This window comes from Phalacrocorax aristotelis, chromosome 1 (genome assembly GCF_949628215.1).
Source record: "Phalacrocorax aristotelis chromosome 1, bGulAri2.1, whole genome shotgun sequence".
Taxonomy (NCBI): Eukaryota; Metazoa; Chordata; class Aves; order Suliformes; family Phalacrocoracidae; genus Phalacrocorax; species Phalacrocorax aristotelis.
Genome location: NC_134276.1, coordinates 150,027,086 through 150,040,614, shown reverse-complemented (window position 1 = coordinate 150,040,614; position 13,529 = coordinate 150,027,086). Strand labels below are relative to the sequence as shown.

Genomic DNA, 13,529 nt, shown 5'->3' with positions numbered 1-13,529 from the left:
GGAGTGGGGATATATAAATAGAAAGTGTTGCTTTAGCACCAGGATACTATGGGTTTACAAATCAGACTGATGCACTAGAAGCTGGCTGGTCCCTGTGCAGACATGGCCTGGACCTAAGTTGGGGAGCTAAATTAGCCCCTGTATTGAACTTGATAGTAGTGATACAATAAATATTTTAATAATATCAGTACCTCCACTGCCTGGATGCCAGGAGATACTGGGTGCAATTCACATATGGTGGTAGTGGATTGAGCCTACATCAAATTCAATGGAAGTTGTATCTACTTCTGCCATGGCCAGCTTTGATCCTGGGCATCCTAGGGAATAAGCCCAGCCCCTTGTGCATTTCTTTCAAACTTCCTTTTGCCCTCTTCTGCCATTTTGTTGCTCCTGTGTTAGCCAAGACCTAGTTTACTAGGGCTCTTGATTGGAGACTTATTACAGCTTATTTCTGTCTGCCTTTCTTTAAAGCCAGCTGAACATACCCAATGCTCTTCCTCTATGGTAAGACCGAAAATACAGACCACCTTCCCAGCTTCTGTGACACTCTTTCTAACACACTCCTTTATTCTCTTCTCCGTGATCACAAGTTCTCTCTCCAAGCCCAGCCTAGTTATTTGTGCATGAAGCTGCCATGTTGTGTATTGGTGTGAGTCTGGTGTTCACATGAGCTGTGAATATGCTGCACATGTGTATTTCTTGTGCATCCTGAGCTTTCCTTTGGTCAAGTTAACTGTCGTTCTGCCTTCTAATGACTCACCAAGAGAGAACTAGACCTGGTAAGATTTCTTGTTAGCAACAAACTATGTCACTATCAGTGTGATGCTGAATGAGTTTGCAATGTGACTTCATGTCCAAGCCTCCAGACTAGAAAAGATTGGGTCTCTGAAGTCCTCTTCAATAGGTGATTCACTGGAACATTTGAGTTCGTACTTTTCACAAAAAAGAAGCTGTGCAGTGGTGTATATAAATTGCTGCCTTGATGTACAAGGCAGTTCCCACACCACCCCAGCAAAGTTGCAGTAACTCCAGTGTCTCGACCGCAGCTTTGCAGAACCTCCCTCCTCTGGCAAGGATATACCTCGAAAAAGCTGGATGAAAACTAGGAGAAAGCAAGCAAGGCTACTCAAGCACCGGCTAATCTGTAGGCACCTAGTCTTAAAATGACCGTAATCTCCTGAGGCATCACTGAGTGTTTGTGGCTAAGTGGTTTGATGCCCATAAATTGCAGATTAGCGTCAGGGAAGATTTTGTTCTATTTTATATGCTGCTTAGACTTTGCCTACTCCCAGACCCTAGGAGGACAGGGATAATTTTCTGTCTGCAGCAGCTGCCTCCTCTCAGCAAGGAAAGACAAAGGAATGCTAAAACTTCTGTCTAGACCCACGTGCCAACTTGCTGCCATCCAAAGGGCCAAGCTGATGAGCAGCAGCAGGTAGAATAAGAAAATATTTAATTATTTTTTAGTCACAACCGCAGCAGTACTGCTGTCCACACAACTTTTAACTTTGGGCCTCAGATCTCTTTTAGGTGGTATTGGAGTTTAGCTTCTTAGAGAAAGTGGAAAGGAGGCCATAGGACTTCTGTAGGATTGAGAGAGGTGCGTGACCTTATAGTTAGCCCTCTGGGACTGTAGAGCTGAGAGAATTGAATGCCATGATTTTTGATTTCTTGGAGGCCACATTCCCTCCTTCACCTCAGAGCAATTCCATCTGATTCACTGAAGCCCCCAGCCTGTTATCCAACTTAAAGTAGAATGACGTGAGATGTAGGGAGCACTCAGGCTTTTCCTTGACACGGCCCATTCCTCTAATCTTTTTCACCTGGTTACTGCACAGGCAGCAAGTGTCAGCCTTTGCTGCAGATTGGAGGAAGCTACCCAAAATATCCACCAGTGATTCACCACAGATAGACAGACAAACTACAGCTGAGGTGCAATCCTGAACTATTACACATAGCGCTGTGCTTTCTGTGTGAGTGGGGTTCACACACACTAGCAAGCAGCTATGGTCCCTGTGTCCCCCCACGGCTGCACAGCAGGAGCTGGGGCACCGACCCAGCTGGGGGCCAACAGAGCTGAGCACCAATCTGCTCGTGCTGGGTTGGAAACAGGAGCACACACAACAGGAGCACAGGTACATTTCCTCATCTGGACTCTTATTCCCAGAAACATAGATCCAGGCAGTTCCTGTGCCTTGGGTTTTATCAGGAGCAGACAGACAAACAGCTGCTGTTTTCACTGCCTGGTGACAGGAAATCCAAAGGGTCTGTTCTCTCTTGGTTTACACAGTGGTGAGTAGTTAACAGCAGGGGTGATCTGCACTGTTTCTTCCTCCTAAATGTTGCTCTTTCGGTGGTGTTCGGATTCAAACTGCAGTCTTTGCAGCCTGGGTGGGGACAGAGAGGGGGCTTCTGTGCACTTCTTCGCTCCACAGAAGGTCAAGTGGCAGGGTGACAGAGCTATCTCCTCCTGTGACAGGAGGTCACATTCCCACAGTGCTGCTAGTGGAAGCCACCAACTCTGCAGGCTTCGGACAGTATTTTAGGGGTTCAGTGAACATGGAAACATGGCATTTTCTGTGCCTCGCCTCCCCTCAAGCTAGGCAGCGGGTCCTCTACCAAGGCCCAGGTGAGCCTACCACTGTGGCAGCACTCCGATGGATGTGCCCTTCACACGTGTGAAGGCTGAGGAACGTCAGAGCTGGTTACAGGCCCAGGGGAAAACGCTTAGGGACAAAGCAGATGCTGTGAGAAAAAAACAGGCCAGAAGAAAGACTATTTTAAAATATTGCATGCTTGAACAGTAGCAGTGAAGCCAAAATAAAACTTTAAAAAAATATATCAGTGTGCAGGCTGTGGGAAGTACAAAGGGGTCATGAGAAATGCAAAAGGCCCAAAGGAGGAGCAGCGGGAGCGAGCGACCATGGCCCAGCCCCCAGAAGCAAGGCCACAGCAGCGCAGGGACAGCAGGGCTGCCAGCGGTGCCAGTGACGCAAGCAGCTGGGCAGGGGCAGAGGACACCATGCCCCCATGGGGTTTCGCACCCCAGAGCAGACCTGGGACCTGCTACTGTTTCCCAGCAGAGCAAGCAGCATGTGGCTGATGCCCAACACCAGATTCACCAGAACTGCTGGCTGAGGTTCTTGTTGGAGTAAAACATCCCAGACAGGTCAAAAGAGAATGTATCTTTCTCCTCCAGTACAATGTCAAAGGAGAATTGTATCTTTCCAATGTGAGAAGGAGATGTAATGGAGGGATTTATAGCATAACACATGCCTAATCCCCAAAAGCACAGGCAACCTGAAGGGAGAGGCCAATGGCCTCAAGAGCCCCCACAGAGTAGCCTCACCACTGTGGGAGATAGGGCAGGCTTGTTGGGCCTCAGCCTGCCCCTGGGGTGCCGGGGCAGCGCAAGCCCAGGGAGGGGTACCAGGACAAGGAACAGTGCAGTGAGCTCTCGCCGTAGCGTCCTCTGTGGCCCAGGGCCCCTGTTCTTCCTGTGCTGTTGTAACTCCTGCCTCTGTGCCAATGGCTTCCAGAACACAGAGGAAAACTCTCGCATCTCAATCACCTTCTTCCGACTCTTCCGTGTGATGCGTCTCGTGAAGCTCCTGAGCCGAGGGGAGGGCATCCGGACGCTGCTTTGGACCTTCATCAAGTCCTTCCAGGTATTCTTTCACTTATCTCTAAGTAAGAGCTAACTCTTTTTTTATTTCCCCTTGGTGGCCCCTCGGGGAGTGGTTTCACCCAAGTGCCTGACCTCAAAGGCTACTGGTCAGAACTGTGTGCACCAGTGACCCGTGGCACGAATGAGAGTCAAGTAAATGGGGCTCACAGAGGATGACTGCCTGGGTATGAGTTTTATCTTTAAAGCATGAGCAATTGCTTGAGAGCTTCCTGAACAGCCTTGATAGCTTAATTCAGTTCAATTACTACCTGTCTGTAACCCTTCAATCTCCTTTTTTTTTTTTTTCCCTTTTTTAGCTGTATTTTATGTCTGTTGCTTTAAGAGAAATACACAGCTATGGGGAAGGCGTGGGTCTCAAGTTTCCCTTAAGCTTTGTTTTAAGGATTTCCAGTGAGTGTTAGAGATATAGGGCTCCCATGCTTCCATCCAAGAAGAATCTCACCTTTTTGGCCCCACACCTTTGGCCCTGGTAACAATGTCAAGTTATTAAATTGCTGCTGCTTTTGCCCTAGAGGCAGGTTGCATTTCAGTGGTAGGTGAAGTACCAGAGTAGCCAGGGGAAGACAAAGGAGACCAGTCTGGATAAGTATCATCACTTCTGGGGGAAAACAAACACCAAGAGATAGCTATTTCCTAAAAAAACCTGCTTCCGAACCAGCCCCTAACTTAGCCATGTATAGAAAAAATGGTTGTTAGAGAGGAAGCATAGGATATTCCTGCATTTTACAAGTACTTGGCCTGGATTTACCGGGCCAGCACAACCTGGATGCTAGCTGAGGCAGGTCCAGAGGAAGCGTGAGGGAAAGACAGCACAGGAATACAAATGGTGGTCTAAACATGAGAAAAGATGCAGGACACACCATTGGACAAAAGCATGGACAAGTATATTGTGTAACACACAAATCTTGAAACAGCAACTGTATATCCTTCAGACTGAGGCTTTAAATGGTCGACAGCATTTGTATTGACTCAAATGGGAAAGGAGCTGATCCACGCTTTAAAACGTAAACCTCACCAGCTACAACACAAGCTGGGACCAAAGCTTGCAGTGCTGTGGATCACAATGACTTCTGTCTCTGTCAGCAGAGGCAGCACATGTGTACACCAGGAATCAGTCTGGACCTTTTCCAGTGCATCTCTTAGGTGGCCTCAGTAGCCACCAGGCTCATGCGAAGGACTCTCATTTTGCACACTCCTGACAGTCAGAGGGTCTAATATTGCACAGCATTTTTCTGACACATCTGTACCACAAGTGACTTTTTCCATTGCTTACATGGTTGCTAACTTCCAGGTTGTTATTTGAGTGTGTCCAGTGGGAACCATTTTGTCTGCATGCATAGGAATGAGATTCCCTTGGCACAGCTCAGCCATCCCTGATGCAGGGGACAGAGTCACACTTTCCAGTTCCTGCTTCTCCTCCCCTTGCCCCTGTGCCCCTCCAGCCTCTTTAGCAATAGCTCGCTCTTATCCTGAGCTCAGCTTGCCACAGCTCTTGGCTGGAGGGGATGAGACGGATGGGAAAGGGAGTGCCTGGTACTTCCCTCCAGTGACCTTCAGACCTCTTTGATTGGAGAGTGACTTTTAGGCAGGGTTGTAGGGTGATGGGAGAAAGTATCAAGGGAGGTATCTTCCACAGTGGGGGTGGGGGAAGCTCTGCCAGCGAGTGCCTTTTCCCTTGAAAGCCTTTAGCCATTTATAACTTAGTATTCTCTGCTGAGAGCTCCACCTCTTGCAACTATTGTGAGGCTCCTTTGGTAGCTAAGAATAGACACTGTGCAGAGCTCTTAACCCAGCCACTCCTACTGTCAAAATCTGTGATCCCTGCAGACTTTGTCTGACATGGGCTGTTCTCCGTGTCCCCACATGCTTCCAGGAAGCGTCTCTGCTCACACAGGGCAGCCTAATAAGCAACAAACTTCTGCCGGAGCTCAGAGCCCATAATAACTCTCATGTGCCCTGCGCATGGTGCGCAATGCTTACATACAAGCTGGGGCACCGGTCAGAGGAGTGTGTGGTGGGAAAATGCTCGGTGGGGTTTCTGCCTGCAGAGATAGCAACAGAGCCCAGGCTGGTGAGTGGGAGGAGTAGGAAGTGAGAGTGGTGCTGAGGGCAAGGCAAGGCCGTGGGAATCCCAAGGACAAAGTGGTAAAGCCAGGGAAGGACAGAGACAGAGGAGGACAGAGCCAGAAGAGTAGAATATGGGAGGTGGGGAGCTGAAGGAGCCATGGGGAGTAGGGGGCAGAGGTGAGTAGGAAGATGCATCAGTGGAGAGGAGTGGGCTGAGCAGAAGTAAATGGAAAGAAAGCGGAGGGTCAGATGGCCAGGAGAGATGACACTTTTCCCACCCCCATTTGAAAGACAGAAGAACTGGTAAGGTTAGGCACCTCATGTCCTGTCTGGACACTATCCCAGGAGCCTTTCTCAGTTCTCATGTGTATCGAGTCGCAACTAGATCATCACAAAATGTTTGGAGCCCAATTCTGAGCTGGTGTATCTCCACTGACAGTGTGGAGTAATCACACAGATTTGTCTGACCCCATAAAACACAGAGAAATCTGCCCCTGAGCCTCAAGATGATGATTACAGACATTTTTTAAAAGTTTAAATTTTTGCCATTTTAGTATTCAGATCTCTTTGAGATTATTTCCGCAGGTCTTAGCCAAATCTCCGTAGTTGTGAGTGAAAATTTTTCCTTAATTCTTCCCGTAGGATTTAGGCCTTTTGAATTTAGGCATAAACTTAAAATGTATAAATAATCTTATATTAAAAAAAATAATAATGTTGTAGGCTTTTCATACTCTGTGAAATGGGGTGTTCAAAATCCAGATCAGGGCCTGTACTCATATTTTCAGGATGAACATGTCTGCTCATTGCCTCTGAAGCAATGTCTGGATGTCTCTGGTCTGAGCTCTGCATATTTCAAAAGCAACAGAGTAGAAAAATCCTCCTCAAAAGCCTGAGCCTGTGAGGTCCCAAGCTATGCCCTTGATTCCTGCTAGTGGCAGAGGAAGCCGATAGCACTCAACACTTTGCTGATTGCACTGGCCTCTTCCTTATGAGGCAGCTCTGTATATCAGGGCTCTGCATTTCCTCTTCAGCAGCTGATCACAAGCACTTAGTGCATTGCAGACACCATCACAGACACCTAACACTGAACAGGGACCAAAGCTGATGCGGCTTTAGGTACTTAGGATGGTACCAACCATAGTAGCAGAAGCCTTGATTGTGGATCTCGGCAGCTGTTGTGTTTTTGATTTCACCAGACTGGATCCAGAAAAAATAATACTCGTTATGAGAGTTTTTTCCTCTCTGTAAGCAGCTGTAGACACTGGTTTTGCCCTTGCTTTCCTCACTCCGTCAAGGGAAGGACTGACTTGAAGGCAGCAGAGCTACACCATCACGAGTGGGAGCAGAGTCAGAGCCTGCCTGAGCTGGGTGGCAGCAGGGTGGTGCCGGGGAGGGCAAGCAAATGCAGGCCTGTAGAGGCATCTAGTGGCCACCTGGCCAAATTACAGACCCCACGTTTGGAGCCAGACTCTATACAGTTACCCAAAGCCGGGAGCATGAACCAGTCCCCAGCGTGCCAGGCTCGGCGGAGACACAGTGCTCTCTCTCTTTTTTTTTTTCTTTCATTTCTAGGCTCTCCCCTATGTGGCTCTTTTAATAGTGATGTTGTTCTTCATCTATGCCGTGATCGGGATGCAGGTAAGTGATGCTGAAGAGCTCAGCTGTGTCTGCCTTCTCCTGTTGGTTTTGGGAACTGACTTATAAAGTAACTAGATCAATGTGTGGTTGTAGGGGCTTACAAGAATGTTTTTGCCCCGTAAGGTAAGATGGCAGCTAACCTGTGTTAGAAAACATTGTCTGCTTAGGCACTTCCAACAGGAGCACAAAGCGCTCCAGAAAAAAAAACACCAAAAACTATCCATTTAATGGCAGAATGCAGCATGCAAACAGTAAAAGGACCACGCCTGGCCTCCACACTCCCAAAGGAATACCCAGCAGCAGTGGCAAAGGAGATTTACTGCCTCATTCATTGGTTCAAAATAGTTGTTTCAGTGGGCTTATAGCCATACTGCAGTGAACATCCCAAATTTTTCTCACACATCACACTCACACTGGTGTAACTTCCACTGAGTTGTAAAGAGCAGCTTTTGATTTACATCTGTGAAGGTAAATATGGGATCAGACCCAACGTACAACGCTTTGTGTTTGTGCCAGTTCTTCAGGAAGTTGCATCAATACAATTTCCTATTCAGTTTGCAAAATGAACTTGGAACCGGCCTGAGTATTCATCTGTGAAAGAAACTGATGTTGCCTACAGACCATGGAAGAAAGCATGTGATATATGCACAGGCTGTGACAGTCCCAGCCTCATTTGCTCTGCTGCTTTTCAAACTAAGCTTCACTTCAGTGTTAATCAAAGATCTCAGACAAGTCAGCCATCTGGGACCAGAGACCAAAGTATAGAAAGGCATGACATAATTGCTTCCAGAGGTCTTCAGACATGACAGGCTTCTTGGTTTCACAATGCTGACAGAACTTGTAACAGAATTCAACTGACCTCTGTGAGCTTGTTTTAATTTGTTCCCTGTTATTATTATGACATCTTTTCACAGACTCCATCTACCCTCCCCCAGTTTGAAAAATAAAACTAATCTTCTCTTGAACTATCATAGGTTATCTCAACTGCCCCAAGTAATTACAGCTGTCATTTAGTCTACTAGGCTTATACTGTAAACTTGCCAGTTTTGCCTTTAATACCTAACTAGCTCAAATGGCCAAGATCTTACAGGATTACCTGTGCCATAAAGAAAACAAAATCACTTGAGAGTATTACAGTAGTGTTATGTAGCTACACAAAGCATTAAAAATGCCTTCAAAGCACCCATGCAGATGGGGTCTACAATGATCGAGGCACTGCCAGGGCTAGATATTTTACTCTGTAATTCTATTCTCTTTTCTGTCAGCTAGTTCTAAGTTGTCTATTTAATCCTTGGCTTACATTCAAGCCTCTGTTTTAATCATCTCAGCAGCCTGAAGATAATACATCTGTCTTTCACATTGATCTAGATTACTAGATTGCTTCCTGCCCTCCTGTCTTCCAATGAGAAAACCAGCTTTTCTCATCTTCCTTCTTTGCTCACAGACCTGTTATCATTACTTTTTGGCCAAATGGCATCTCAGACATTTTGTGTGCTCCTCTCTTGAACCTGCTGACACATAGAGAGTTCCCTTGCACATAGGGACACATAGGAAGGAAAATCCTTCCTCACTCTATTAAGCAGCTACCTTGACAGACTAGATGTACCAGTTCTGATGAAAATATAAGAATTTCCCACACAAAGGAGACCTACCACTTGACCTCAGCTACTGCCCTGACTTGGAGTGTAACAGCATTCAAGCCTCGCTACCTAATGTGCCCAACTGGAAAAATCCAAATTGATGCTGATGGATGAAGCCGCTCATATCTTGGCCCAGGAAGCACGGACTGGAGAGGCCATGAGAGAGGAACCACTACCTGCAGCTCCTCATAGGTGCCTAATGCAAAGCTCCCGTGGTAGCTGCCACCAGTGCATCGTGTGTGAAGGAAGCCACAGGGTCAAAACAAAAATCAGACTTCCAGCATGGGAAGTTCCCTTGCCTATGCTTGCCTTAAATGAAAAATATGGGCTGCCTTAGCTCAAACTGCGTCTGAGCATTTAATCTGTCCTTCTGCCTCTCCTTGGTGCAGCTGGGGCTGTCACTGCTACCCACAGTGTGGGGGCGGTTGGGACCGGGGAAGGCCCACACATCCATGAGGAACCCCTGCAGAAACCTGCCATGTACAGACCCTCCCTCCCATCTGGCATGGCCTCCCTGCCATTGTCCCTGTGCTTCTCTCCACATTGTTGTTTCTTTCAGCGTATTAATTATTGGAGACATTTGCTTGAAAAGAAGCTCTGTGATCTCTCAGAGCTGCTCTGTTCCTGCTGCTCATTTCGGCTACAAGATTACAGCTCTCAGTCCTTGAGATCTCTGTCACATTTCTATCAATGGCGAATAAATAGTCTTGATCAACTATGCTGTGCAGAGACCTTTCTGCCAGGTGAAGTTTGTTAAGCCCTCAGTCACAGTGCCCAAAAGCACCACAGCTATATGACTTTTTCAAAGACAACTGAACTCTCCTGCACTGGAAACTTCACATCCGAGGGCAGGCCCTTCAAAAGGTTTGCTGATGGTTGCAGGCTCCATGCTGTGGCTGGATGAACTAGTTGGTGCAGTGACAGTCGGTTGGGCATGTAAGAAAGCTGTATGCCATCTTTGTCTGGGCAAATCTAGTCATCATCTTCACACTGCTGCATTGTGGGGCAGGGGCCTGGAACACCTGCTGGTGACAAGCATGGCTACTAGAAGGGCAAGCCTTTGGACAATCTCCAGATCCAAGGCAACATACTTTACATTGTTTTGGGAAGATCCAAGGTACCCCACAGAGTTGGAAGCTTAAGGCTTTGCAGCTGCTGGTCTTCTGCTATCATTTCCTCCTGGCAAAGACAGATAAGAAATGAAGGAAGGAGCCTTTTCTTTCTGTGTTATTGATTTCTTTCAGCTGGACCCCCTCACTATATGAGTGCCTGTTAAAATAAGGCCCTATATCATGTATTCACAGTGTATGAAATAAGGAAGGATGTCTTGCTTTAACAAACGATGCATCTTGTTACAAAATAAGTGCTTTTCTGGTGATAAAACACAAGCAAGGGAAGCAGCAGCAAATATGAAAGACCCATGGAAATTATTTTTTAAGAGAAAGGCAGATTCTGTTAAATATCAGAGTCAGGGTGAGGCCAAGAGCTACAGTTGACAAGAGGTTCGGGGATTTTGCAGGGCTAACCTGAAAAGACCTCTGCTCTCTGCCAGGTGTTTGGTAAAATTGCGCTGAATGATACCACAGAAATCAACCGCAACAACAACTTCCAGACCTTCCCCCAGGCAGTGCTGCTGCTTTTCAGGTGGGTGTCTGACAGCTCTGGATTGTGTCAGTCTGGGAGCACGATTCCTCTGCTCTTGGGCACAGCTTATCTCCTTCTACCGTGTCATGCTCACGAGGTGAGTAGAAACATGTTGGCCCTCAGCAGGGGAGCCTCAGAGTTACATCAGATGAAACAACCAGTCTGTTAAGCCATGTACCCTGCCAGCTGACACTGGCCAACACTCAGGGCTAGGGAGGGAGGCAAGTCCTCCTACTCAGAATGAAGGTAGCCAGTTTTCAGTGCTCTCAAATGCTGATATTCATCACAAACTCCTCCTTTTGTACAAATTGAGTCAGTATGATTTTCAGCTTATTTTAGCAAGGTAAGGGACAGGAACTCCCACTCATGCTTTGGCATGGCCATGCCCAGCTCAGCTTAGCACATCACCTTGCTCCAGCTGTGGCCAGGTGTGCTGGGGCCAGGGAGGGTGCTGAAGGGGTGGGGAGTTGGCACAAATTTAACGCTCTCTCCTCGTTTTCAAGGAGTTATTTTCGTGCAATCTGTAGCCATGTCACACACATCTCGATGACTCTGGCTGGTTGGAGCATGACAGCCCCGTACCCAGACTAGGCAAAGCCAGTCAGGAACAGCACACTGACGATGGCAACAAAGCCAAAAAGAGGAGCAGGGTATGCCAGTGTATGTCAAAGCCCAGCCATCAGCCTAACTTGCTTTTAATTGATCTCAGTGGCAAAATTCCCTTTAATGTTCATGAAAGCAGGACCAGGTTGCCAGTGTGCTAGTCTGTCTCATGTGGAAGGTCACTGCTGTCTTCCCTTGCCCTTTGCCATGCCCAGGTGTGCCACCGGTGAGGCCTGGCAGGAAATCATGCTGGCATGTCTCCCAGACAAGAAGTGTGACCCAGAGTCAGAGCCGGCCAACTCCACCGAAGCAGATCACTCCTGTGGCAGCAGCTTCGCTGTCTTCTATTTCATCAGCTTCTACATGCTCTGTGCCTTCCTGGTGAGTCCACCCCAGCAACCAACACGTGCCCTCTGTCAGACTGAGCCCCTGCTTCCCCCGATATCAGCGCTGCACAGAAGAACAATCTCAGAGAGGGGAAATCTCCCCATGGGATCTTTCCCAGCAGCACCCTTTCAGTGACAACACCCCTTTGGTCACTGCCATTCCTGCCTCCCTCCAGCTTTGAGGGATGCTCTGCCTCCAATCCCAATCCTTTGTGCACCGCAAAGGAGTGTTCTTCTCCCCTCCCCCTCAATGAGAAAACCAAATTAGTGAGTTGTGGGCTGTGCTGAGGCTAGCAACGCCTCAGCCACACTTCCCACCTTCCCTCCTACCTTCCTTCTGGGTGCTGAGCAGGTTTTTCCTCCCCTGCCAGCAGCAATGACTGTGAGAATACACATATCCCACTTGCATCTGCTCTGTGTTGGCAATGCGGCATTGCTCAGAGTGACAGCACATGCTCTGCAGCTGGCATCAGTGCGCAAAACTCTCCCAGTGAACAGCAGCAACATTTTTAAAGTTTTGGTCTTGAGCCAGAAGAAAAGCTTTTTATCTCAGCCCCACTGCCTCTAGAGCATAAATCTCAGGTTCTCCCACCACTACCCCATTCTGCTGGACAAAGACAAAGGTAAATAAAAAGCCATCACAGCATGTCTAAGCATTCAGCAAACTTGGGCCCCATCCATTCAGTAGGGAAGAGAAAAATGTGACCAGCTGAGAATATCCCGCCTCTGGGATCTTCCCATTTAAACTGGGGGGCTGGCATGGGGGAAGAGAGAATCCACCCCCCATGGCTTCCTAGTTCTATGAGTCCAAATCCAGACCTTAAATGGCGAATCCATTGAAGTTTACTTTTACCTGCCTCATCCATCAAGTCATCTCTGTCCTTGTTTGCAGATCATCAATCTTTTTGTAGCTGTTATAATGGATAACTTTGATTACCTGACACGGGACTGGTCCATTTTAGGACCACACCACCTGGATGAGTTTAAAAGGATCTGGGCAGAGTATGACCCTGAAGCCAAGTAAGTAAACCCGCCTGGATATCAGAGCTCCTCAGGAAAATAGGCCCATTATATTCTGTTCTCTAGACCCAGTGTAGTAAGTGCCATGTTCCTCCTGAGGAACACTTTTTTCCTGCAAAAATCCTAAAATAGATACCTCTGCAAGGTACTGCACAAAGGACTCCACAAGGTCAAAGGGGGGACATATAGACTCTTTAGGAACAGGGAGCAGAAGATTGAGCAAAGGTTAGAGAGTTGGTTTATTGTTGCATGTGTTTGCGATATTGAGCTGTGACTCTTCTATTTGTCTTTCTACTCACAGTAGAGCTGCTGTGCTCAAATCCCCGTTTTGCCATATGTCATATAGGCCCATCGCAACCTGTACCTTCACAAGGCTGCGTTATGTCATCTGCAGGGTTATTCACATCAGCAGACTTGCAGGCATTTAAAGTTACACAAGAACAACTCCCAAAAGGGCTTAATTGACATTCAGTATTATATGCTCTGTTTGACACATGCTTAAGCTTAAAGTGCATTTAGATCCCTGTGGCATTACAGTACAGTTGACAATTGTAATTGCAAAGCCCCTTCATATTTCAAAAACTGTGGAAAGAGATCTTGGCATAAACTAAAAGCATATCTCTTTAGAAGACATAGTGTCAAGATTAATTTGGGCTCGGGTTCTGCAATATGTGAGGCCACATCACATTATCAGAGTGATACATAAATTGAAACCCTTCTTCCCATCCCTGGTGACTGCCCAAAAAGACTTTTAATATGGGCAGGGCTTAAGCACAGAATTCTAATAAATACACTGTTTGTTAACAAAACAGACGCTACTGTTTGTGCTTGTTTGAAGGCAAG

The 13,529-nt window shown here is 47.2% G+C and overlaps 1 protein-coding gene across 1 annotated transcript in view; it reads left to right on the top strand.

The window, feature by feature from the left end:
- Positions 1 to 13,529, top strand: part of CACNA1C (calcium voltage-gated channel subunit alpha1 C) — a 488,252-nt gene that overhangs the window by 455,066 nt on the left and 19,657 nt on the right. Inside the window, exons 33-38 of the mRNA XM_075115730.1 lie at positions 472 to 504; positions 3,540 to 3,668; positions 7,328 to 7,393; positions 10,586 to 10,677; positions 11,496 to 11,661; positions 12,559 to 12,686. Of these exons, the coding sequence (XP_074971831.1) occupies positions 472 to 504; positions 3,540 to 3,668; positions 7,328 to 7,393; positions 10,586 to 10,677; positions 11,496 to 11,661; positions 12,559 to 12,686 (614 nt within the window). The remainder of the gene's footprint in view (positions 1 to 471; positions 505 to 3,539; positions 3,669 to 7,327; positions 7,394 to 10,585; positions 10,678 to 11,495; positions 11,662 to 12,558; positions 12,687 to 13,529) is intronic.